Here is a 23,102-nt window from a genome sequence, read left to right on the forward strand (position 1 = left end):
ATTACCTAAAATAAAGATATATAAGTAAAAGTAACTATTATATAAATAAGAAGTAACTTACTTTATATAAGGCCTTTTTATTACTTAAAGTATATAAGAAAGTATTAGCTAGGCTAATAACCTTAGAAGTAAATAGTATATATATATACTAATATATAATATATTAGTAATATTTAAGGCTAAGACTTAAAAGACACTTACTATTAAATTAACTTATAAGTATACTCCTTAAGTAATACTTATAAAGGCTAATAATAGTAGGTCTTTTTACTATACTCTCTTAGTACTTTAGTACTTTTATAAAAGTATTATTATTACTACTTAAATCCTCTTTAACCTTAGGAGATAATAGTAGGCTTTTTTTATTATTAATATAAAAGTAAAAAAATAATTACTTTACTATTACTTTATTATTTATAAAATAAGTTAGTAATTAAGAAATAACTAAGTAAATAAGTAGTAATATACTAGTTAAAAGTAAATTTAGGCCTAAGTTACTTAGCTTCTCTTAACTAAAGTTAAAAAGGCTAGTCTTTAAAAAGACTACTTATTATTATTTTTAAGAAGCTATACTTATTCTTTAGTACTAAAATTAATTAACTAGTAATAAGATAATACTTATAAGACTTATTTATAAAAGGTTTTTACTTTCTTATAGACTTACTAAAGGTCTTTTTTTTTTCTTAAGAGAAAATAAAGTACACTTATAGTAACTATAGTAGTTATATAGTAGTAAGACTACTATAGCCTTAGGGCCTATAGTAACTATAAAAGTATATATATAAGCTTTACTAAAAGTAATAGTTTTATAAGATATTTAAAAAAAAAAGTATTAGTAATTAAGTAAAATAGTATAGTAATATAAAAAAATAATAAGTTAAAAATTAATTATAATAAAAATAATAATATAACTTATAATTATTATTATAGTTATTAAAAAAAAAGAAAAAAGTAACTATAAATTTAGCCTTAAAGTAAATATTTACTAGTATATAAATTAGCCTTATAGTAAGTAGCCTTACTAATAAGAACACCTAATACTAGTAGCCTATAATTATATAATAACTAGCCCTTTTATACTAAAAGAACTATTTTTTCTTTATATCTAGGTATATAGTAACCTACGCTAACGCCTAAGGGGGTATATTACATAGGATATTACTAACTAATACTACTTTCTAGAACAACGTTGCTTATTAATCTAAGCCTTGCTCCTAAATATAGATACTTACAGCAGAATCTACTAAGTAAGGCAATATTTAAGGAACATGGATTATAGTACTATAGATAGAAGAAACAAGCCACTTTTAACTACATAAATTACCCCCCTAAACGCACTACTTGATGATAGACTTTGATATACTTATCGAAAGCTAAGCTTTGTACGGGCGGATGGTGTGCTCCCCATGGTTCTCGCTGTAGATGGTGATCCCGTTCTCTTTGACTGCGTCATAATTCGATCTTACGACGACTGTCAATCGAACGTGTGGTACTCTGGTTAGAATGAAAGCATAGAATGATCCAATCAGTTCACGTCAACGTTTCAATTTATTCCAGCCAAAACATTTGATGCAACGCACGCTCCGAGTCCGTACAAAAGGACATCGTGCTGTTTATCGTCAGGCATTCTTAGAGCGATGCAGGCTGGCCAACACTTTTGGTGACCTCGTTACCGTTGATAGCGGTTGGTTCCTCCGGCAAACTGTTGTTTGCACGCTATCCCGTCACAACGCCATAGAGGCACGAGAACCGCAGTGAGATGATAGATTGCCGAGTTCTCTTCTCTCATCGTTTTTTCGCGCCCCTGAAAACCGGCTGCGAAGGTTCAGGTACCTGTACCCCAGACATCCCCTGTACCTGTCTCGTGGGGGATTAAGACGGAGGCAAATTGGGGGTCATGAGGGGGTCATGTCCGTGTTCGGCCAAGGGTGTGCCCAACGTAGTGCCCCATGTTTCCCCTCACTCCATGGCCAACTGGGCGGGGAAGTCGGGACTAATCATTCCTTTCGTCTTCATCATTGGAGGCCTCTAGAGAGTCGGTACTGTGTCGGTTTGAGGCTTGGCTTCATGATGTGGTCTTGTTGGTATAATCAATAGGCCCTCGGAATTAAAACCATCAACGAAACCAACAGATCCGCATGTGATCCGCCCTTCTTGTCAGCACACAACACACACACGTCGGGCGACTGTTGTGGATAATATTACCTGAATTGTGCAGTTGGATATGTGATTTGTCGCGCTAAAAACGACGCCGTTAGTCGCAGCAACACAACTAACGCCTTATATCACATCGTGACATGATTAAAACGGGTACGTGAGCGAGAAAAGTTCCGCCAAAGCTACTGCTTGTAACTACTTAGCTCGGGTCCATGTTTGCGTTCTGTCACTGTGTGGCCGCAGACCCGAGGATTCATCTCCGCAGCTATGACGAAGATTGCTTTCTCTTTAACCTCTCGCCCCAATCATTCGCACAGTTCGCAATCTGCAACGCCGTTTCGCGAATCCTGCTTGCCTGTCTGACGAGCTTCTTTTTTTCGTCTGGTGTTTTGGGCGCTCTCAACGACCTCGGATCCTCTTCCTCCACTGTGTGCCCCCATTCATCGGCCGACCTAGCTACCAATCGAGCAGCATCTTCGATCCTCTTTCCGGGAGGTTCCGGCCCATCTTCCAGATAATACCTCTGTGACTGTGACGATATAACACCAGCGATGAGGTTCCAGACGGCGATGAGATCCCCCTTTGGAATAGACCGGGATATCGTGCTTGAGATAAATCTCCGCTCGGCGGAAAAACTTCGGGCTGTCTTTGTTACTGGCCGCGGGTGGGAACACGACAGCACATTGATACAGTTGCTGCGTGCTCTGTTGTGCACGCCTGGGACTAAAGCACTCTGCGCCATACAATGTCGAGATTGTGCTTCTGTGATGTCTTTGTGTCGTCCTCGAAACTGATGTAGCCCTTGTCTCTCCCTTGATTTATTGTCTAGGACGCGTGCTCGGTCATCTGGCATTGCCTTTTGATCAACTTGTTGTAAAGACTGATGCTGCTGTGAATCCTGAGTCGCGGTGTCGATAAGAACCTCGGGTCCCGGCCAAAGTCGCGATGTAAGTTTCGCTGTAGGCATCGTGGCTTGCTCTTTCAGTTTAACCTTCGCGGCCTTGGCCAGCAGCTGAAGTGTGATGTTCTCGACCTTTCGTTCCTCGCCCTCAGCTCAAGAACGACATGATCATATTGGTCATTTGAAAGTCGTGATGAAAGTCTTGAAGGGATAAAGAATGAATGACTACCCACCATGAACAAAGCTAACACTTTGTAATACAATCCCGGTGGTCCACAGTCCTTCGAATACACAAAACGCCACTTGTATTGCCTCCTTTACGTAATTTCATTGGTCATTCGCCGCCCCTGCGGGCGAGTGTGCCTAAGGTGATTGGCCATGAAGAATTGGCGCAAGGGTCGGCCTTCAAAACGGTTCTGGACTCTTGTACTTGTTGGGAGGCCATGAGGCACTTTTGTTCTCCTGTCCATGCCGCCACTCCCTCATCTCCGCCCTTGAGTTGCTTATGTGACATAAGTGGTAGGTTGGCGCCTTGGGTTCAGAGCCGTGGCATAGCTCGTCATAAGCCGAAGCGATGAGCTCGTCCAATCCGATGACCGGCGGCTTAGTCTTTAGCGGTAAAATATCCCCCGATTGGACGACACCATAACATAATCGGGTGCTGTTTTCCGTTTGTAAGATGCGCCCAAGAAACCGGGAATGACGCCCTCTTTCTGAGAGATCTGCTTCCAACATCTTATTGACCTGATTACGTGCGCCTGAGAAGCCAGTGGGGGCCAGTCGCTGGGCGCTCATAACCAGCGCTGATGAGTCGAGTTGCCGAGCATAGCCGGACGCTGCCGATCCTCTACTGAGATCAAATCTTCCCGAGAATCTACCACACTATGAAAGGGTTAGTGGGAGCTGCAAAGCAGTTTCACCGTTCCTTCTAGTTATTCCCGTATCCAATGTGATCGAGAAGCAAGGTACAGAACCCCATGTGGCGATTCCAGAGCTCGACCTCGCTGTTAAAGTTCACATTACTTCCTCAAAGTAGCGACGTATTCGGCGAGTCGCGTGCTGGGCGGACACCACGCCGGTTTCCACCCTGGATGTCACCGTCTTGACTGATCAATCTGCTAATTCCGCGCCGAGATCATTTAGGTACATGTTCTGTTGGGCTAAGTTTAGTCTGTGGAGAAGATACAGTGGAGTGACTGAAGGATTCTCCCTTGGCTAGCGGAGAACCGTCATCATTTGTTGCCAGCCCCCCGCGGAATCGTTTACCACCCGTTCGACTTCCCTGACCTGTGGGGGGACTCTAGGTAAAGTTGGGATGATGCCTTGTAGAATTGTGAATCATATGATACTCTCAGAGGAGATGCCAGCGTGGGGGTTGGACTCCGTGACCACTCTCTGTTTTCAGTGTTCTTGTTGTGTGCACAACCTACACCAACTAACTTAAGGGGGCGAAAGCTGATCCTACGATGAACCATGCACGACTGGTCTGGCTATTTATTTACCTTTTACATCGGCGAAGCTAAACCGTTATCATCACCCCTCTCTAGTTCTATCTAAAGCCACATTCCGTTCTCATCCCCCAAACAACCACCCATCTCATCGGTCATCATGTCTCCTTCAGCCAGCGGTAATTCCTATCACAACGGTGATGGCTCTGGCCACCCTCCAAGACCGGCTTTGATGCCGGGGCTTTACGTGCCAACGGTAGCGTTTTTTCATTCCGACGACTTGGTAGATGTTGAAACGACCACCTCCCATGTCGTCCGTTTAGCCAAGGCGGGCGTTGCTGGCCTCGTCACCCACGGCTCCAATGGCGAGGCTGTGCACCTTGACCACGCCGAAAGACAGCTCATCAACCAAACCACACGAGCAGCGCTTGACTCGGTTGGAGGAAGCAATCTGCCTCTAATTGTCGGCTGCGGTGCACAGTCAACAAGAGAGACCATCCAATTATGCAAAGAAGCCGGGGCGTCAGGCGGTGACTACGCTTTGGTTCTTCCACCGGCATACTACGGAGGCCTTCTCACTACCGAACACATAATTCAACACTTCAGAGAGGTTGCAGACGCCAGCCCCATCCCCATCCTCATCTACAACTACCCCGGCGCCTGTAGCGGTCTGGATCTCAATTCAGATACAATCATCTCCCTCTCAGAGCACGAGAACATTGTCGGGGTGAAGCTGACCTGCGGTAATACGGGAAAGCTGGCGCGGATAGCCGCTGCAACAGCTCCAAAGAAAGGAGATGCGGGCGCCCCATTCCGTACGTTTGGCGGCAGTGTCGATTTCACCCTCCAAACGCTGGTCGTTGGGGGCCATGGAATCATCGGGGGAACTGGCAACATCGCACCTCTAGCCTGCGTGAGGCTCATAAACCTATGGGACGAGGGGAAACTAGCGGAGGCAAGGGAGCTTCAAGCCGTCGTTGCTCGCGGTGACTGGACAGCAATCCAGGGTGGGTTTGTTTCGGTCAAGGCGGCTCTCCAAGAGTACTATAACTATGGAGGTCTTCCAAGGAAGCCTTGTGCTTTGCTAGAGGGGGAGAAACTCGCCAAGCAGCTTGATGGATTTGCTGAACTGGTGGCTGTTGAGACAGCTTTGCAGAAGTGAGTCGATCAGGCTGGGGGCATGGGAAGGTCTTTACGAAGTGGCTTCGCTGACATTATGTACATTTTTTGTTGTTAAAAGAACACTATATGTCAACTCAATCAACACTGCGATCTATCCAGCACGAGCGTTCCATTGAGTAAACAGTGGTCTGATTCTGACAAATAATCCACAAAAACTTTCTTACCAATAAATGACCCCAGTATACAGCTTTTAATATGGGGTTGTGACACTAGGTTGTGCTCAAAACCACCTGAGGCTGAGATTCCAAGGGTACCAGTTGGCTTTCAAGAATCTCTGAACCTCGTCACTGTCGATCTGCCCTGGTCAGTATTTTCCCGTTGATACTGCATATCGGACTTTTACGCATCGTGATATCTATCCATGTACCAGGTGAACTGTACTAATACTAGACCGCTTATGGGACTATACTTAGGAATGTATTGTATAAATTTGAATGCTCATTTTGGGGATACCTCTCAACCCCCCACCATCAGAAGTCGTCCCACCTGTCCCGAACCAAATCCGTCTCAAATCCCATGAGGGTGTTAATAAGTCCAGCTGAGATGGGAAAACTAGTGACCCCCACATAAGTTCCCGTTTAGCTTGGAGTCTAAGCAGCTCTGCGGGTCCGGATCTGGGGAGTTGACCCCCAACCACCTGCGTTATTTGTGAAGAGCGGGTCAATCGCTAGGATGCAATAGGTGACGAAACCAAGGTTGGTCGTGCGATGGATGACGATCTGATACATCCCATGGTACTGAGTTTTTATCCATCAATTTAAGAACCTTCTTTATTGTGCTCAGTATAGGGCATGAGACTTATACTGAGTTTTTTCGATCGTATCTCTACATGTTGGCAATGTACCTAAGTAACGGTCTAATGTGATTCTGATAGGATCTTTGCCCCCTAAAGCTATGTCTCCCCGCAAAATCCCCATAAGAACCCAACGGCGAATCGCGTGAGCATGTACGGGTAGTCGGTGCGTAACCGAACTTTGAGACCCGTTTTGCATGACAACAAACGAATCCTCCTGGTTTCATTACATGCAGATTACATGCAGAAACCCACTCTGGCCGAAGTTCGGAACAAATTGAGGGAAATAACCCGTATGCAAATGAGTGCTAATGTGCCAAAAGATCGGGACAGTCTACTTCTGAGGATCAGGAAGCCCTTCAAAAATTCCGGAGGAGGTTATGAAGTCAAGAATCCAAACCAAAAAATTACGATAGCAATCAAACTCTAAATTATGTCTTAATAATTTGTAGCTGAAAATCTCAGATATACTGGGAAATTATTTTCTTTGTAGAGCTGCATAGCTGTGGCGACGAGAGAGACAAGGGGCGTTGGTCGGCTCAGGCCACGTCAGTGTCCCTGGCTGATACGGGTTCAGATGTTAGTCTCATCCACGTAAGTACGTGTACCCTACCTTTTATACCGTGTTTTGGAGCTGACTTGAGCGTGGAGAGACGACAAGGAAAATAAAGGAGCAAGTCAAAAACCGCGGTAAGAGGGCCATTATTCACATCGTAGACTTGGCAAATCAAACCAAGTGGAAGATCTGACCAACCGAATCATTGCCGATGGTCACGGCGTCAGCACCCTAGTCACCTGCTCTGGCATTCAGTGCAGATACTCCACGCACCCTGCAGTTCCCGATGAGCGACGGGGACGAGGTCCTGCAAGTCAACCGCGAGATAGTCTGGGCCCTAGCCCGTGACATTGCGGCTTGCATGCTCACGCAATCCAGACTCAACTCACCGGCTATCGCGGCAGTATCATCAACATGGTATCCCTCGTGAGCTTTCAGGGAGCCATCACGGTTTCCGCGTCGGCGGCAAGGGCGGATTTATCACGCAACTAACCAAAGCACCAAGCAACTAGTGAGCGAGCCAGGGCATCAGCGTGGACGCTATTGCGCCTGGCTACATGGCGACACACATGAGGGAGGTGCTGCCAAACAACCCTGAAAGGGCGTCAGTCATTCTTGCTACGATTCCTGCGGGCAGATGGGGCACCCAAAAATGACTTTGAGGGTGCCACAGTTTTTCTCACGGGACTGAGGAGTCTGCAAGTTTTGGCTATGCTGTTTATCGTTGATGGGGGCACGCTGGACGGGTCGATGAAACTTGTCGGTTCATGTCATTGAAAAAATACAGGTTTGGCCCTGACACCTTGATCAGGCATAACTCTGACTATGAACACTGGATGATGCTATAGAAAGCTTCCAGCTGATAGTGCTGTTCCCTGGTGACCTAGCCCTGATTCCATGTTTCATGGTGATAGCTGGTATACATGAGTTGTCATTCATAGATGGAAGCCTTCAGAGTCCATTCTGGTAATATAAGTGTTAGCAAGAAGAAACATGTAGTAGTTATGTATGGGGAGGTTCATTTTCATGCTTTGAAGTCCTAAAGCACGATGTCAATGCCAAATATTGCTGACATGAAAACTGACTCTCTTCGGTAAAAGCCATGACTCCAGAATATTTGCCGGATATGTTCAGAGCTACTATAAAGAGGTGAGCCAGCGTTTCGGTAATACGAACTGACCCTATGGTACTAATAATAACCGCCGGTGACCTAAACGTGGCTTACTTCGCTAAATTGCTTCTTGGCTAACTATCCTTGGTATTATGTACCCAAGACATCCCTCTACAGCTAGGTGGTAGCCATCCATCGTAGTCTTGCCCCACCTATAATCACCATTCTCGTCGGTAATTTTGACCATGAGAAGGCGGGACTTTACGTGATAATACCGCACTGTCCTAATTTTGGTCATGGTGTGCGTGCTCATAAGTTGGGTGGCTACTAGGTCGGAAAGTCTTGGGATGACTATTGACTGCAGGAACTGATAATGGGCACCTGGACGCAATATCTGATGTTCCCTGACCTCTATTCTCAATGGATAGCTCATAATATGAACCTCTACTTTAGTAAAGCATATGTGTCACTCAGTCTACCTCCGCTTCCAGCTTAATGGAGGATAAGGTTAATCCTCCTGGCCTCCGCAATCTTCACCCCCACCATTTTACGACCCCCACTGGCGCTACAGGAGGCGCGAGTTATGCACTTACGGATTGCGGAGGCTTCTAAACCCTAATTGTCACTCATTGGATCATGCCGTAGCAAGCTTCGGGGTTTTCCCGATCCTTGTCGACAACGTCTCAGTGTATGATGGCTCAAAACCAACGCCTCCACGGCTTCGCAGCTTTGCGGCCTTACCCCTCACTGTCAGGCAGCGTCCGGGGGCCGTTGTTTGATGGGTGAACTCTCTTACCGCCTCTTTTCCGGTGATTGGCTCATGCCGAGTCCTTGTGCGGATTGTATCACTCGAACATTGAGGGGTTTCAGCAAGATTAACCGTCAAGCCTGAAAAATGTTAGAAAATGGTGAATCTTGATATCATCAGAAACCTGCTTCGGATTGACTTGGCGAGACCGCTGATAAGAGGGGCACATTAAAGTCGCAGTACTGTCAGAATACTCTATTTGAGTTTGTGTCTGTACCAGAGCTATATTTGGTGACAACTCAGGAATATCAGGGTAGCCTATTTCGTCGTCAGTAAAACAGCACCTTGTACCCAGATATAGTATGTGATGGATGGAAAGAGTCACACCAACACAGACGTGATGCCAAAGTGATGCTTGAGAACTGCCATATGCCTCACACAATAAAATGCCGTGAAGGACGCATATTTAGCTGTGACGGTTGTGGCACAGTACATTTGTAAAGCCACATCGAGCACGACTCGAGGCGTCTAAGAAACTTGTATATCTAACTGTCTTTCCGCCTTGTAGACTGATATCGAGACCCAATTACTTTTCTACTCCACTTTGCAGACATTCGATTCGTCACACGAGATATTTGTCTTGGAACTTTCTCTTGCTCTCTTTATATCATCAAGATCATGAACCATGAACCAGTATTGATTCCCATTCTCACTGAGCTCTGGCAGAAGACGCCATCATCTGCTCACCAATACTACCGTCGTTATTACGAGTACTCTTCTCGCGTGAAACCCCTCCTTCTTCATCTCGACTCTCAGTGGTACTATCTGTGGGCTCTATATCATCGATCGGGTGCAAACCTTGATCCTTAACAAACAGGCAGCCGATCAGACATAGACCGATCAACGGTATTTGTAAAATGAAGACGGCCCGGCTTGCTGCCATATAAGAATCCAGAACCACGGCCATGTCCTGCTCGTTAAGTTTGGGTATCGAATAGCTACTGTTTGACAAGTATTTAAACTCTGGTGGGAGATGCGCCCGCAGCGTCGCTTGTAGTACTGCTGCAGATACAGCGAGGCCGCATGCACCACCTGCGCATCGGAAGAAGTTCCGGTTAGAAGTGATTACTGCTCGTCGGGACCTCAAAGAATGGGCTTGAAGAGCCACAAGAGTTGGCTGGAAGATAAGACCAACTCCCATCCCGATAATGATTAACGGAATAACAATGATTCCTGGTTTGGTGTCTGAATCATATATTAAAGTCAGTCCTGCACCTCTGTGCCGATCGTCAGTCATCAGAAACGTATTCAAAGAGTCAAGGCTTTGACATACAATGTCCATAGACCGAACCCGGCCCAAATGACCTCTCCATAGCGTTTGACTCTAGAAATATACTGGCCAGAGAGAACCGATAATACCGTCTGTGTTGACATCAATGAAACAGTAATCGCAGCAGATTGAAGGGCTGAATACTGATGGGCGTTCTGGAGGTAGAGCGGGATGTAGTACAGATATGATTGATACACTGCACCAAGTAAAAAGCACTGTATCAGTAGAACAGCAACTACTTTATTCTTGAAAATTGACACTATGCCGAGTGAATCAGTAATCTAAAGAACAACTTTAGATAACGGCATGTCATGATATCATTACCTGGCATCATCGGGAGCCTTGCAAACTTCCACTCGACGAACACGAAAGCAGCCATGAAAATGGCGCCGATTGTAAGCATACTAATTACCGTTGCCGAGTTCCATGGGAAATATGCACCACCTGAAACATGTAAGTAAATGCAACGACAACTTTCTTGTAACTTAAGGGCAAGACTGCAGTTGAAACTTACCTCCAGAGATGGGAATCAGCAATAAAACGACCCCAGCCGAGGAGGTGAGAGAACCAGCATAGTCGATTTTCTTGACGCCCTTCATAAAGTCCTCTTCCGACGGCTTAAATGGCAACAAGTAGTATGCGATGATTCCGACTATGAGCCCCATTGGTGAAAGCATCCAAAAAAAGGCTCTCCATGTCGTCTTCTCAACAAAGGCGGCTGCAAGGAAAGGGCCAATGGCACTGCCCAACCCGACCATTGACCCAGTGATACCCTGGTAATTTCCACGTTGCTCAAGAGTGACGATGTCCGAGAGAATGATCATGGCAAGATTCGTTATGCCGCCTCCGCCGATGCCTGCGATGCCGCGGAAGATGTAGAACATGGTCGCACTTTGCGAAAGTCCGCATAGTAGATCGGCGAGGGACAGGAGCGCAATGGCACTCAAGAAGATGGCTTTACGCCCAAAGATGTCGGAAAAGCGCCCGTAGAGCATCTGGAACATCGTGTTTGCAACGAGAGACGAGGTACCCGCCCACGAGATGGTGTCCTCCGCGTTGAGGTCGGCGGCAATGGTAGGTAATGTGACGCTAATTCCATTTTGATCGATAAATGTTACTAACATGGTGACTGCCAGAGTCACGGAGACCACAAGACGCTTTTTGAAGGGTAGGATGTTGGTCTGATCCTGAAGACTCTTTTCTACCGTGGTAAGGTCCGTCATGCTTTAACCCTTATTGACTATTAATTGACAAGATAATGAAGCATTGGACGACGGCAACAATGAAGGTATTTTGAAATAAGTGAGTACGAAATCTGTGTACCAAAATCGAGATCAGGTTCGGCTCAACTGCTGGGGAGATCGCATTGCAGAAAAAATTCAACTAGGGATGCAACGTTGAGAGCGGATTCGGAGACCAAAGACTCGGAGCACCGCCGTCAAAGATTGGTCCTTCGGCTGCATCTCGGCTCCGCAATCGGCGAAAAGGATCGGCGAGAATTGTTGTAAGGCAAAATGATAAGTGAAAACATCGGTGGGTCATCATGTCGTGTCTTCTTACAAGGGGGTTTCGGGACTTTTTGAAGCGAATATCTCCACAATTGAGCTTATCGTGCGTCGGATGGTCAACAACCGCAGCGGATGCCCGAAGCCGTTATTACTCCGCAGTGTGTTCTCACTAGCCTCGGCTCTTTCAGATTAACTACCAAGAGGAATGAATGCATATGGGAACTAGTTGTGTGAAGACACAATTGGCGGGTTGTTATCCGACTATCTAAACAGCGACGAAAGCTAGCGCTGTGAGCAGCGAACCAAAGCGATAAGAGTATTGTTACTCAAGTCATATATAGTAGTCTCTTCAGTATAGACCTGTAGGCTCAAACACTGAAACAAGATTAACATACTGTTGATGCAACTTGAATGGAAAATCTGGTTATCTTGCATATCTGTTTTATAACCGAAAGTGATGTTGAGAGTGACAAGGCTTAGGAGAGCCGTCTCCTCCCAAGAGTTCAAGCAATTCATCCAGACTAAGGAGGCCCCGAAACAGGGAGCAGCTTACTTCAATGAGGACTTGCTTCCAACCCCACCTGGTAGCTTGCCTCCATGCTCAGTTCGAAATCGAGGCAGACAAGAGTTGATAGCTAACCGCCATATAGAACACCGCAAGTGGACAGCTTTGCACTTTTTCACCTATTACTTAACTCAAACATTTTCACCAAGCTCGTACAACCTCGGAGCAACCCTGATATCGATTGGTCTCGTAAGTTAGGAACCCTAGCCTGTCTTGGGTTTTGTCGCTCACCATGAACAGCAATGGTGGCACGGCATGCTTGCCGCCGTGATAGGGTCTGCTATTCTCAGTGTTGTTGTTATTCTCAACTCGCGCGGCGCAACTCAGTATCATGTGGGCTTCCCGGTCTACATTCGCGCTGCCGCAGGTGTGAGTGGCGCAAAGCTATTTATCATTATCCGCGCATCCGTTGCGGTCATTTACTTCGCAACTCAGTCATTCTATGGAGGCATGCTCACTTCAGTGGCACTGCGCGCCATTTTTGGGCCCAGCTGGGAAAACATCCCGAACCGCCTCCCAGCCAGTGCCGGGATCTCTTCCAAGAACCTGATTGCCTTCTTCATCTTTTGGCTTATTCAGTTCCCAGTGATGTTCATTCATCCAACCATTTTGAGACACCTCTTCGTCGTCAAATCCATCGCAACGACAGCAGGCTTGTTCGGAGTCCTCGGATGGGCTATCCAGATGAACGGAGGAAGCTTGGGAAATTTCAACTTCGGTGGCAAAGCCTTGAGTGGCACCGCTTTGGTATGGCCAATGATTCAAGCCATCAACAGTGTCATGGCTGCGCTGTGTCCAATCTTGGTAAACCAGCCCGACGTCGCTCGGTACGCCACACGGCCCTCGCAAGCGACTTGGTCGCAGGCGATAGGGATATTGGTCAGCAAAGTACTCGTTATGTTTCTGAGCTGCGCAACAACAAGTGCGGCGTCCGGCGTTCTTGGAAAGAGCTATTGGAATGTCTGGGACTTGTACAATGCCATATTGACAGAGTACTGGGGTCCTGGAGCCCGCGCTGGAATGTTCTTTGCTTCAGCTGTAAGCTGATTCCGTATGATATTCTCAATTGATACTTGCTGACTTCTATCAAAAGGGAATGATTCTTGCTATTATTGCAACCAACGCAGGTTCAAACTCGTTACCAGTTGGCGCCGACGTCACTGGTCTCTGGCCTAGGTACATCAACATCGTCAGAGGCCAGGTTATTTGCGCACTTCTTGCGCCGCTATGTGTGCCATGGAAGATAATCTCCAGCGCAAGCTCTTTCCTCACATTCTTGGGGTCATACACCGTCTTCCTCATGCCTACTTGTGGGGTAAGTGAACTTTGATCGTTTTGTCCAAGATGGAAACCGCTGACGGCATTTGAAGATCATGATTGTGGACTACTGGGTCCTGCGACGAGGCAACTTACATGTTCCAAGCCTTTACACCAAGAACGAAAGCTCTCCGTACACATACTATAAGGGATGGAATTTACGAGCTATTATGGCATGGCTCTCTGGTGTCATCTTTACCGTACACGGTATTGCTGGGAACCTAGACCCGGACTCTGTCAACCAAGCGAGTAAGAACATGTACAAGCTTGGGTTTCTGCTCTCGCTTTTTATGGGCTCTTTGGTTTACTATACGGCGTGTCTTATATGGCCAGTACAAATCCATCCGACAGGACTAGACTCAGAGATTTCGATGGGATTCGAGAGCATGGCGGCATCGGAAGGGTTCCTTCCGGGAGAAGGTATCGAAACAATCCGCGGAGTCTTCTCAGTTACTGATGCTACCGGTGTTGATGAATGTGCTGAGAAAAGTTCTGGTACAGGGTCTATGGGCAAGGGGCATGTTCTTTGATAAGAGGCGTTGATATAAAGCAGCAGTACGGTTCGCTCAAGTTGGTTTGGCGACGCCTTCGTGACGGAAAATTTCTTTGTTCCTAAGGACCATTTTTTCTAAATAAGCCGTTTATTGCTCTTTACCTCTTATTTTTAGTGCTGATGTCGCAAAAAGTGGCGCTGGGGCAGAATCTGTGACTTGGTCGTCTCTGCCCAGGATTGCCTCGGCCATCCCATGAAGCTTGTCTTATCGGTCAATCCGATGGAGGCGAACCTCTAGAACTACTTGTCGCTATTTTCTTAGTCAAATTTGCCAGTATATTCCTTCACTTCCTTAATCAATGGAATGAAACACACACACGAGCGGAAGTTGATAGCGGGCTAATGCCAAGGCTATATCAAATTTGTCAATTGATACCACCTCTAAAAGGCAACAATAATGCTAGATATCCGGGTCCTTTTGTATGACGAATTCAATAGAATAGTATTTCTACATCATGCGTCCTTCATCCACTCCCTGTTAGGTTTGTATGGGAAGTGGGATCTCATGTGCTTCGCAATGTCTCGTCTCGTCGTAACCCATACACCTTCCTTTTCCGCAACGTACTTCATGAACTTTCTCAATGCCTCCGATCTGCCTGGCTTACCTATGATGCGCGTATGTAAAGGAATATTCATCATTTTGCCTCCTTCTCGGTAGAGGCAGTCGAAAGTGTTCTTCAAGTACTGCTCGTATGTTTCGGCCACGGAGCTTCCGAATCCTGGCGACATATGAAACTTTCCGTCGTTACAATCGTAGTTGTAAGGGATGAGAAGCATCCCCTCCCTCTTGTCCTCTGGCAGGTCTTCCTCCCAAGGCAAGTCGAGCCAATAAGGGACATCGTCATTGTAGCATTCCGAAGACCACAGAAATTCGCCCCCAAGGCTCTTCCAGACCTCTGGGAACAAGGATGGTGTGTTGGGCGTTCCGCGGCCAAAGTAGGCGCCAACTGGCATCTCGCCTGAAACTTCTTTCAACATCAATATGTTTTGCTTGATGTACTCCTTGTCTTCTTCCAATGAGTAGTTCCAGATATCTAGCCATCTCAGTCCATGGCAAGCAATCTCGTGTCCGTCCCGGACAAGAGCCTTCGCAAAGGTTGGGTTGCGCTTAAGAGCGTACGCCACTGCATAAGTGGTGAAGTTCCACCCAAACTCTTTAAAGAGCCGAATGAGACGCCATGATGCTGAACGACTTCCGTATTCAAAGTCTTGTTCGGCGTTCAAGTACCTAGCGCCGTCTTTGTAGCCCCCTGATGCGCCCTTTTCCCACAGGTATGGTTCCGAGAAAGCATCACCATCCAAGATGCTGCGCTCACCTCCTTCCCTAGAGCTCCCGTCAGCTTAATGATTTTCTCTTGTTACTGCTAGAAACCTACTCGTAGTTGAGGACGAATGATACTGCAATACGAGCACCATTGGGCCATTTCGGGTCAAACCCCTCCTCGCCGAACCCTTAAATATGAATTCAGCACTTGCAGTCAACACCATAGTGGCAAGACTTACCCTCAAAGTCCCGAGGCACTTGAAGTTTCTGTTCGACATGAACCATTTTGAGCAGTGTAAGGTGACGTTTGTTTAGGTTTAGGAGTTGACAGCAGTTTAGAAGGCTACTGGGAAATTGATTTCTGGATATTTGTCTTAACTTCAGCCACCAGTTATACTGGCGGTATTTACACAGAAATAGACAAGCCATGAAATATTATTTCATGGTCTGCAAAACGAACGGATCGGCACCGAGACTGCCATTCCCTTACCCGTTATCACATTGTGACGGGTGTACTGCGGGGCGCATTGAACAGTGAGGTGATTCTTCTAGAGATAAGGCAGTTGCGGGGTTGATTAAGCTGATAGCTATCAAGCATCGGTTCATTTTCTCCGATGCTTTGGAATTGACATTAGGCAATAAGCAGGCACAGATAAACAGCAACGAGCCTGAAGATAACGATAAGAATCCTAGGAACATGCAGGACGCTTTCTTATCTTTGTACTGTATGGCGGGCATGAGCACTCCAGCATTTGGAATGGTCTTAATAGGCTTCACGTAGCTGTTTAATTCGGGTAAAGACCTATTTACCTAATCGTTAACAAACCTTACTGATAACTCTTCGAGTCGGAAACATTACTCTCAAGGCATAACGACATCATGTCTGTCTTTTCTCTGGAAGTGGCAAAGACTAACCCCGTGAGCGAGAGAGTTCTTGATGAAAATTTGACGGCTCTTGGAGTTTCTGTGAAAGAAGAGGAGAAAGATGACTATCAACGACTTCTTGCCGTATTCCACGAGTCTGCTGTGGAACTCATGTCGTTGCCAGGTATGTGACCCACCTGTGCCCTACCACAACACTCTAACACTTTCTTCCATAGATTATGTGCCGCCAGTTGATGAGGAACGATTTCCTAGGGAAGACATCAGATTTCCCGAGGCATCAGACAACCCTTTGGGAGCCTGGGCATGGCGGTGTCGTGTGGAAGACAAAACCAAAAAGGGTGGTCTACTTGCCGGCAAAAAGATTGCAATCAAAGACAACATCGCCGTAAAAGGCGTGCCCATGCTTCTTGGTACAGATTTTGTCAAAAGCTATGTTCCGGTCGGTCTTATCCATACAACGGGGCGTCTGATGACTACTAATTTGCCCTGATAAATAGAACACAGACGCGACTTGTGTAAAGAGGCTACTCGAAGCAGGGGCAATTGTTGAGGGCAAGTCCGTATGTGAAAACATGTGTCATTCAGCGACGAGCAGTTCATCCGCAACGGGCCATGTTCATAACCCCTACGCGAAGGGCTACAGCAGTGGCGGTAGCTCGAGTGGCTCCGGTGCTCTCGTTTCCAACGGGGACGTTGATATGGCTCTTGGTGCAGATCAAGGAGGTTCCATCCGCGTTCCTGCCGGTTGGTGTGGGCTGTACGGTCTGAAGGCAACGTTCGGACTAGTACCATACACAGCATGCGGCTCCAATGAGCCAACCAACGACTATGTTGGACCCATGACACGAACGTTGCTTGACAACGCATTGATGCTGCAGGTCATCGCAGGGAACGACAATATCGATGACAGGTCTTTCCCTGCGCCCACACCCGACAATGTTCCGAAGTACTATCACAACTTGATTCAGTTGAAAACTCCTAAGGATCTATCTGGCTTCAAGATTGGAATCCTTGCAGAAGGAATGAATCAACCATCCGTTGAATCACGAGTCAGGTTATGTGTCGAGGCTGCGATTCGGGGTTTCCGCGAACTTGGAGCGACCGTTGAAGAGATATCAATCCCGTTTCACTCTAAAGGAGCGGCTATTTGGACCGCCATCAGCAAGACCGGGGGATATCTCGCAAAAAGAAATCACTCCTTCGGTAGACGAGGCCACGCCATGAACGACTTGACAGAGAAGTTCCAAACGTTGACACAGGACCAGTGGGATAATGCCTACGTCTCCTCCAAAAACATCTACCTCAACGGGGTCTACACGCAAACTACATTTCCGGGACTTCTTGGCAAGGCAACGAATCTTAGTCGGAAGCTCCGAGATGATTACGATAGTGCCCTTTCGCACTATGACATCCTCGTGGCACCAAACTTGCCTTACGTTGCCAACTCTCACACCCCTTACGATGCATCACCTTTGGAGAAAATTGGAAAGCAAATTGGACTCACTGCCAACACCGCACCTTTCAACCAGTCTGGACATCCAGTGTTAGCGATGCCTATTGGCATGTTGCCGATAGAGGAGGGCCCTCTAGCAGGGTCTGGCACGAAGTTGCCTGTGAGCATGCAACTAATTGGAAAGTGGTGGCATGAAGACGACGTCTATCGAGCTGCCTACGCTTGGAGTCTGGCATATGACTGGAAGAAAATGTAAAAGAGGGGCTCTGGTAGATAATTATGAACCATGGGCTGTTTCTTCCCTTGTGATGTGAAGACAGCTCTCTTGATTGTTCTGGCCGAACGACTCCCCGCTTTGGATATGCTTTCTCTATGATTCTTGTCCTCTTGCACTTGCAGCCTATGGCCTACATGTCTAAGCATCATTTTGTTCCTCTTCGGCATCTCATTCTTTAGATGACTGTAAAAGGAAGCTCGCCTAAGCATGATAAGCCCCCTTCACATTCTAAGATGGATTGTACCATATAACTTGGAGCCTTCTATTCAGAGCCTTTTCACCATGATGTCGTCAGTCTGTACTACGGGACCAACAGCAAAGTCATGGGTGCCGCATGCCTTGTACCCCCACTTCTCGTATGCTTTTTTCGCCCGGTGGTTCTCTTGCCAGACACCCAACCAAATGTATTTGAATCCTTGATCCCGAGCCATATCCTCCAACTTGCTCGCTAGGAGCTTGCCGGCGCCCGTGCCGTGTGCTTTGGGATACATGTATATGCGTTGCAGCTCGACAAGCCCGTCGAGGTGGTTCAGGCACGGCTCGGATGTGCCCCGAGTGAGCATGGCGAAGCCCAAGATATCGCCCGTTGAATCAGTAGCCATGATTGTGTCCTTGTTTGGATCTTTGAGATCTTTCATGATCGCCTTGAGGCTGTAAGCCTCGTCGAGAAATGCTTGCAGCTCATGCGGCTCAACTGAATGACCAAACGTAACCGTAAATACGTGCGCGCCAAGTTCGGCGATCGCTGTGGCATCAGCAAGGGCAGCTGATCTGATAGCTGTCGTAGGCCGTTTGATTTCCTGGCTTTCTATAGACCTCTCCATGGTTGTGGGAGTTGAAGACGAAAGCAGTTTATGATGAAACGCCAAGCGAGTGACGAGGTGACCAGCGTAGAAGAGGGCCGGGTTATTACTTGAATGAATGACTGGGGCTCTTGAGTGACCCAATAGCCTGGCTGCTAGGCTTTGCAGAAATACTCTGTTTCGTAGCAATGTCATCATTTGCGCTAGAACAGCGTTATATGTCTTGTCAAATCAGTGATTATAAAAGACACGTTAGCACATAGACTTACGTCGATGTCAATCAGCCTGTGACTGATTCATTAACTCTAGCATGTGCGCCCTGTTGTCAACACTATCCCTGATGAGGTAAGTTCAAATGACAGGCCCACAAGCTGATTGCGCCTTTTGCTTGACATTGATGCGTCTTTCATGGATGATGAACATGCCACCATAAATTAGTACAAAAGAAAATTCCTTTTTTTTTGTCTTTTGATAATCTCAAGAGGGATTCATCTTCTTGTGCTTGTATTATGGGTTAAAACACTTGGCGTTCAAAACAATGAACATAAGGTCTGTGAGTGATCAGTCACAAGCGAAACTATCATCAGAGGCTTGCAGATGTTTTAGAGTTTATTTTTGAGTCCTATATTCCATTCTGGAACAAACACGAGCTATTTTGATGATGATGATTGGTAGACGAGTATCGAGATTTAAATTAATACGGAAATTTAGTTTTTCCTGAATGGTTTTACCGTATCTCAAGTCGTTCAGGCTTGTGCTGACTTTTCTTCCACCTTGTTTCGTCCTGTGCCGAAAATGACAATACAGCAGACAGCAACACTCGAGGCTGCAACAAACAGGGCACTCATAGTCGAAAACCAACCCACGCCTATTCCATCGATGCCCGGGAGAGCTACTGCTGTAGCAATAGCAGCAAAGGTGTAACGTATAAAGTAGTTACCAGCTATTTCAGCTGTCAGCCAAGACCTTTTCAATAAAGGGAACTATATCTCTTACCCATTACCTCTGCCGCTCTATCGCGGAAGACGTCCAAGCAGTAACTGTTGAGGGAAGGGAAGCAAATCATTTGAGCAACACCTTGCACGAACATACAGATAACGGGAAGAGGAATGCTGCCTTTGGCTTGGTCAATTGCCCATCCATAAATGACGATGCTAACGGGAATGAGCACACCCATTGCGACAAATGAGCTTCGAAGTCGGTCCTCGGGCACACGCTTTCCCCGTTTAGCGATCCATCGTTTGACGGTTCTGTCGGCGTATCGACCGCCAAAGAAAGTTCCGACGAAATAACCTGCGCCAGGTGCGAGAAAGAAGAACCCCGATTGCAACGGGGAGGTAAGATGGAATCTTGGATTTATGACGTATCGTACCGGTGTCAGGAGGACTTGCATGTTCCACATCATTGAAGATGCGGCCACTCCCTATTCTTTTGGTCAGCCGGGAATGCACGAAAGGCCAGGCTCTAGCAGGGTTGCCCAGCCATTCGTTCAAATCATGGCACAGAATAACTAGTGTGCGGTCTGTTCCCTCTCTAGCTCGGAAACCCAACTCCAATTATTGACGGGTGTTGAAATTTCACAGGAGTGAAGACTTACCACAATTAAGATTTTCGGGTGCTTGAACAAAGCAATAACCCGGAATGGATTCGCCCACTCCCAAATTTGGCCGCACTTCTCCTTCATCGTCAAACCCTCCAACTCTTCTGACCACTTTCCGTGTGTGGTTTCCGGTAGAAAAGCGATAGATAAGACCATGGCGACGCCCCCTACGGCACCCTGAAACCAGAAAAGGGTTTGCCAAGTCGAGAATGTTATGATAACGCCTCCAATGAACGGCCCAAGGGCCGGGCCGATCAGAGTACCGCCCAAGAACCATCCCAAGGCCGTACCACGCTCAGTCGGTCGATACACATCGCTCAGGCAAGCTGATCCGACTACGAGGAAACAAGTTCCAGCGAATGCGGTGATGGACCGGAAAATAAAGAAAGCTGGAAGGTTGGGAGAAACCCCAGTCGCAAACGAGAATGCGCAGAATAGTACTGCCGATGTGACGAAGATCTAGAACATTTAGTTGGACCGACTGAGAGCAAACGAACACAGTTGCCCAAGATTTTGGCAGCAGCTATGGTAAGCAAAGGCGGAAATCTTACCCATTTTCTGCCATACACCTGTGACAATGGCCCCCAAAAAAGAACACCAATGCCCATCATCAACAGGAAGAGGGCGTTGGAAAAGTTGATGACGGTTCCTGATGTGTTGAATGCAGCTGATACCTCGGGCAAGGCCGACAGAACGAGGAGGGCCGCCAGGTTGATGGCGAGTCCGCCAAATGACACGATGGCTGTGATCAATGCCTTGTGGGCGGGTGTGAAGCGGTCGTACACTGTCTCATCCTCACGATAAGAATATGGTCGGCTGGGGGTCTGCGCAATGATATTGACACCCTTCTCGGCGTTGGATGTTTTCAGCGCCAACAAGTCTGGCGGCATTTCGTCCTTCCTTGTGGGCACTTCTGACAATGTGTGTTCAGACATGATGAGCGGGCTGAGGAAGACTTCGCTTCCAATATGAGACAGATGCCACAGTACTGCATGTGTTTTGCGGCATTAACAACTGAAGTTCAATTAAATGGCTTTGACGTAAGCGAATAGACAACCAACGAGATAGGAAAGGAACAGGTCTTGGCGAGGAAGATGTGTCCACCAAGCGAACAACCGATCTTGAACTGATCCGGAGCTGAGAGGGGGTTATGTCTGTATATAAGCGTGAAGCAGTTGGCGAAAACTCGGTCGCATACCCACATGGCTTTGCGGATCCGAAGTCGGGCACCAATTACACCATACAGGTCACCTCTGCGACGCACCAAAGATACTGCTTTCATGGTATCAAGGTACACATAAGGCGGTCACCACCCCCTCGTAGAGTCGCACAGGTGCACAACGGTAGCCATGCACAGTCGGTCATTAAAGTAAGCGAATTACCTTGCTAGGAACGCAACACGATCTAAGCTTTCTAGACTATGCCTCCCTTTCAACGAAGGCAGAGCTTATGGCTGTCACGGTGTTGTCCACAATTCTCAGAGGAAAGCCCATCCGGAAGTGTTTCCTTGGACCCTAAGACCCCACCCTACAACTCGGACCACCCCCCAAGTTGGACCATGTGTTCACATTGACTATTTTCCCCCTTTTTTATGCTTCTAGTAATTAACTACCTTTTATAAACTAAAATATCCTAGCAACAAAAAATTAAATTAATTCTTTTAAAAATACTAAATACTTTAGAATACTAAACTATACCCCTAAGTTACTTAAAAGGGTAATTAATAAAGTTTTTACTAGTAGTAGCTATTATAAAGTAGCTAAGTACTAAGGTATCCTATATATAACACTTTACTATTACCTTTAAGGTACTATATTAATTAAAGAGGCTAAAGCTAACTATTAATAGCTTAGTTAAATATAAGAAAAGTGCCTTATTAACTAGGCTTTATCCTAGGAGGCCTTTAGCTTTACACTTAGTTATTTATAGGTTAAAGAGATAGCCTAAAGAGTCCTTAAAGCTAGTAATAATTTATAGCTATTAGGTAGAAAATAGCTAAAAGGATTCTTATAAAGAAATCTAGCTATAAAGACTCTAAGAGTAAAAAAGATTAGCTCTAAAAGAATTAAGTATATTACTAAAGAGAAGATTAAGAAGCTTTTTTGCTTACTTATACTCTTTATTATTAAGGATATCCTATAATATTTATAATAAAATATAGATAAGACTAGGATTACTAAAGGGAAAGCTTAATAGTCTTTAGTACTAAAGAAGTCTAGTAAGTAATCTATATATATCTAAGTCTCTAAAGCTTATACTTAAATAAGTATTCTTAAGTATATCTCTATAAATAGTAAAAGATTACCTTTTTTAGTTATTTTTAAGAAAGCTTTAGTATAATAATAGTAGTTTCTTCTTAAACTTAAATCTTTTACTTAATAGTAGTTTATATTATTAGAAAATAGCTAGACTTTAAATAAGATAGGCCTTAACTAGCTTAAGACTATCTTTATCTTAGCTATAACACTAAAGGTAAAAAAACTTAATTCTAAGACTTTTCTTATTATAGATAAGTATAAAAGTTATATATTTAATAACTTTATATAAGAATACTTTTAGTAAAATATTTATTTACTTTACTTACTACCTTATACTAGCTATATTACTTAACTTTTTAATATTTTAGTTTTTTTTTTTTAAAGTAAGCCTAT

General features: G+C 45.9%; 8 protein-coding genes across 8 annotated transcripts; 3 read left to right on the forward strand and 5 right to left on the reverse strand.

Moving 5' to 3' along the window:
- Positions 1–2,345: 2,345 nt before the first annotated feature.
- LY79DRAFT_554853 (uncharacterized protein) lies at positions 2,346–3,290 on the reverse strand. Its single transcript, XM_060557883.1, has one exon. The coding sequence runs from the start codon at positions 3,122–3,124 to the stop codon at positions 2,423–2,425; it is 702 nt and encodes a 233-aa protein (XP_060413753.1). The 5' UTR covers positions 3,125–3,290; the 3' UTR covers positions 2,346–2,422.
- A 1,376-nt stretch (positions 3,291–4,666) lies between these two features.
- Positions 4,667–5,668, forward strand: LY79DRAFT_516065 (dihydrodipicolinate synthetase; the record flags this gene model as incomplete). The annotated part of the gene is made up of 1 exon (XM_060554779.1): positions 4,667–5,668. The coding sequence occupies one exon, from the start codon at positions 4,667–4,669 to the stop codon at positions 5,666–5,668; it is 1,002 nt and encodes a 333-aa protein (XP_060413754.1).
- Positions 5,669–9,408: 3,740 nt separating this feature from the next.
- On the reverse strand, positions 9,409–11,607 carry LY79DRAFT_632621 (major facilitator superfamily domain-containing protein). The gene is made up of 4 exons (XM_060562197.1): positions 10,741–11,607; positions 10,551–10,670; positions 10,230–10,485; positions 9,409–10,173 (listed from the first exon to the last, which is right to left on the reverse strand). Exons 1-4 carry the CDS (start codon positions 11,447–11,449, stop codon positions 9,606–9,608), a joined length of 1,653 nt encoding a protein of 550 aa, XP_060413755.1. The 5' UTR covers positions 11,450–11,607; the 3' UTR covers positions 9,409–9,605.
- Positions 11,608–12,191: 584 nt separating this feature from the next.
- On the forward strand, positions 12,192–14,146 carry LY79DRAFT_516257 (putative uracil transporter; the record flags this gene model as incomplete). Its single annotated transcript, XM_060554799.1, has 5 exons — positions 12,192–12,318; positions 12,385–12,488; positions 12,540–13,337; positions 13,393–13,614; positions 13,670–14,146. The coding sequence occupies 5 exons, from the start codon at positions 12,192–12,194 to the stop codon at positions 14,144–14,146; spliced, it is 1,728 nt and encodes a 575-aa protein (XP_060413756.1).
- Positions 14,147–14,622: 476 nt separating this feature from the next.
- LY79DRAFT_669968 (uncharacterized protein) lies at positions 14,623–15,718 on the reverse strand (the record flags this gene model as incomplete). The annotated part of the gene is made up of 3 exons (XM_060563720.1): positions 14,623–15,493; positions 15,546–15,621; positions 15,673–15,718. 3 exons carry the CDS (start codon positions 15,716–15,718, stop codon positions 14,623–14,625), a joined length of 993 nt encoding a protein of 330 aa, XP_060413757.1.
- A 594-nt stretch (positions 15,719–16,312) lies between these two features.
- On the forward strand, positions 16,313–18,027 carry LY79DRAFT_516067 (amidase; the record flags this gene model as incomplete). Its single annotated transcript, XM_060554781.1, has 4 exons — positions 16,313–16,481; positions 16,534–16,757; positions 16,816–17,062; positions 17,117–18,027. The coding sequence occupies 4 exons, from the start codon at positions 16,313–16,315 to the stop codon at positions 18,025–18,027; spliced, it is 1,551 nt and encodes a 516-aa protein (XP_060413758.1).
- LY79DRAFT_554859 (acyl-CoA N-acyltransferase) lies at positions 18,001–19,090 on the reverse strand. Its single transcript, XM_060557884.1, has one exon. The coding sequence runs from the start codon at positions 19,047–19,049 to the stop codon at positions 18,315–18,317; it is 735 nt and encodes a 244-aa protein (XP_060413759.1). The 5' UTR covers positions 19,050–19,090; the 3' UTR covers positions 18,001–18,314.
- Positions 19,091–19,340: 250 nt separating this feature from the next.
- Positions 19,341–21,592, reverse strand: LY79DRAFT_554861 (major facilitator superfamily transporter). Its single transcript, XM_060557885.1, has 4 exons — positions 21,003–21,592; positions 20,449–20,910; positions 19,848–20,274; positions 19,341–19,794 (listed from the first exon to the last, which is right to left on the reverse strand). The coding sequence occupies exons 1-4, from the start codon at positions 21,384–21,386 to the stop codon at positions 19,598–19,600; spliced, it is 1,470 nt and encodes a 489-aa protein (XP_060413760.1). The 5' UTR covers positions 21,387–21,592; the 3' UTR covers positions 19,341–19,597.
- Between the last annotated feature and the right edge of the window lie 1,510 nt (positions 21,593–23,102).

The sequence above is a fragment of the Colletotrichum navitas genome (assembly GCF_030913465.1).
Source record: "Colletotrichum navitas strain CBS 125086 chromosome Unknown LY79scaffold_32, whole genome shotgun sequence".
NCBI classification, from domain to species: domain Eukaryota; kingdom Fungi; phylum Ascomycota; class Sordariomycetes; order Glomerellales; family Glomerellaceae; genus Colletotrichum; species Colletotrichum navitas.

What these genes read in the sequence shown, in the direction of transcription:
- LY79DRAFT_554853 (XM_060557883.1), bottom strand. Translation starts at nt 3,124, where the DNA reads ATGCCTACAGCGAAACTTACATCGCGACTTTGGCCGGGACCCGAGGTT.
- LY79DRAFT_632621 (XM_060562197.1), bottom strand. Translation starts at nt 11,449, where the DNA reads ATGACGGACCTTACCACGGTAGAAAAGAGTCTTCAGGATCAGACCAAC. An exon ending in GCTGATTCCCATCTCTGGAG is followed by an intron (nt 10,671 to 10,740) that starts GTAAGTTTCAAC and finishes TACATGTTTCAG; the next exon opens with GTGGTGCATATTTCCCATGG. An exon ending in GGGTTCGGTCTATGGACATT is followed by an intron (nt 10,174 to 10,229) that starts GTATGTCAAAGC and finishes CGATCGGCACAG; the next exon opens with AGGTGCAGGACTGACTTTAA.
- LY79DRAFT_554861 (XM_060557885.1), bottom strand. Translation starts at nt 21,386, where the DNA reads ATGTCTGAACACACATTGTCAGAAGTGCCCACAAGGAAGGACGAAATG. An exon ending in AGGTGTATGGCAGAAAATGG is followed by an intron (nt 20,911 to 21,002) that starts GTAAGATTTCCG and finishes TAAATGTTCTAG; the next exon opens with ATCTTCGTCACATCGGCAGT. An exon ending in ACCCGAAAATCTTAATTGTG is followed by an intron (nt 20,275 to 20,448) that starts GTAAGTCTTCAC and finishes CCAAAAGAATAG; the next exon opens with GGAGTGGCCGCATCTTCAAT.
- LY79DRAFT_554859 (XM_060557884.1), bottom strand. Translation starts at nt 19,049, where the DNA reads ATGATGACATTGCTACGAAACAGAGTATTTCTGCAAAGCCTAGCAGCC.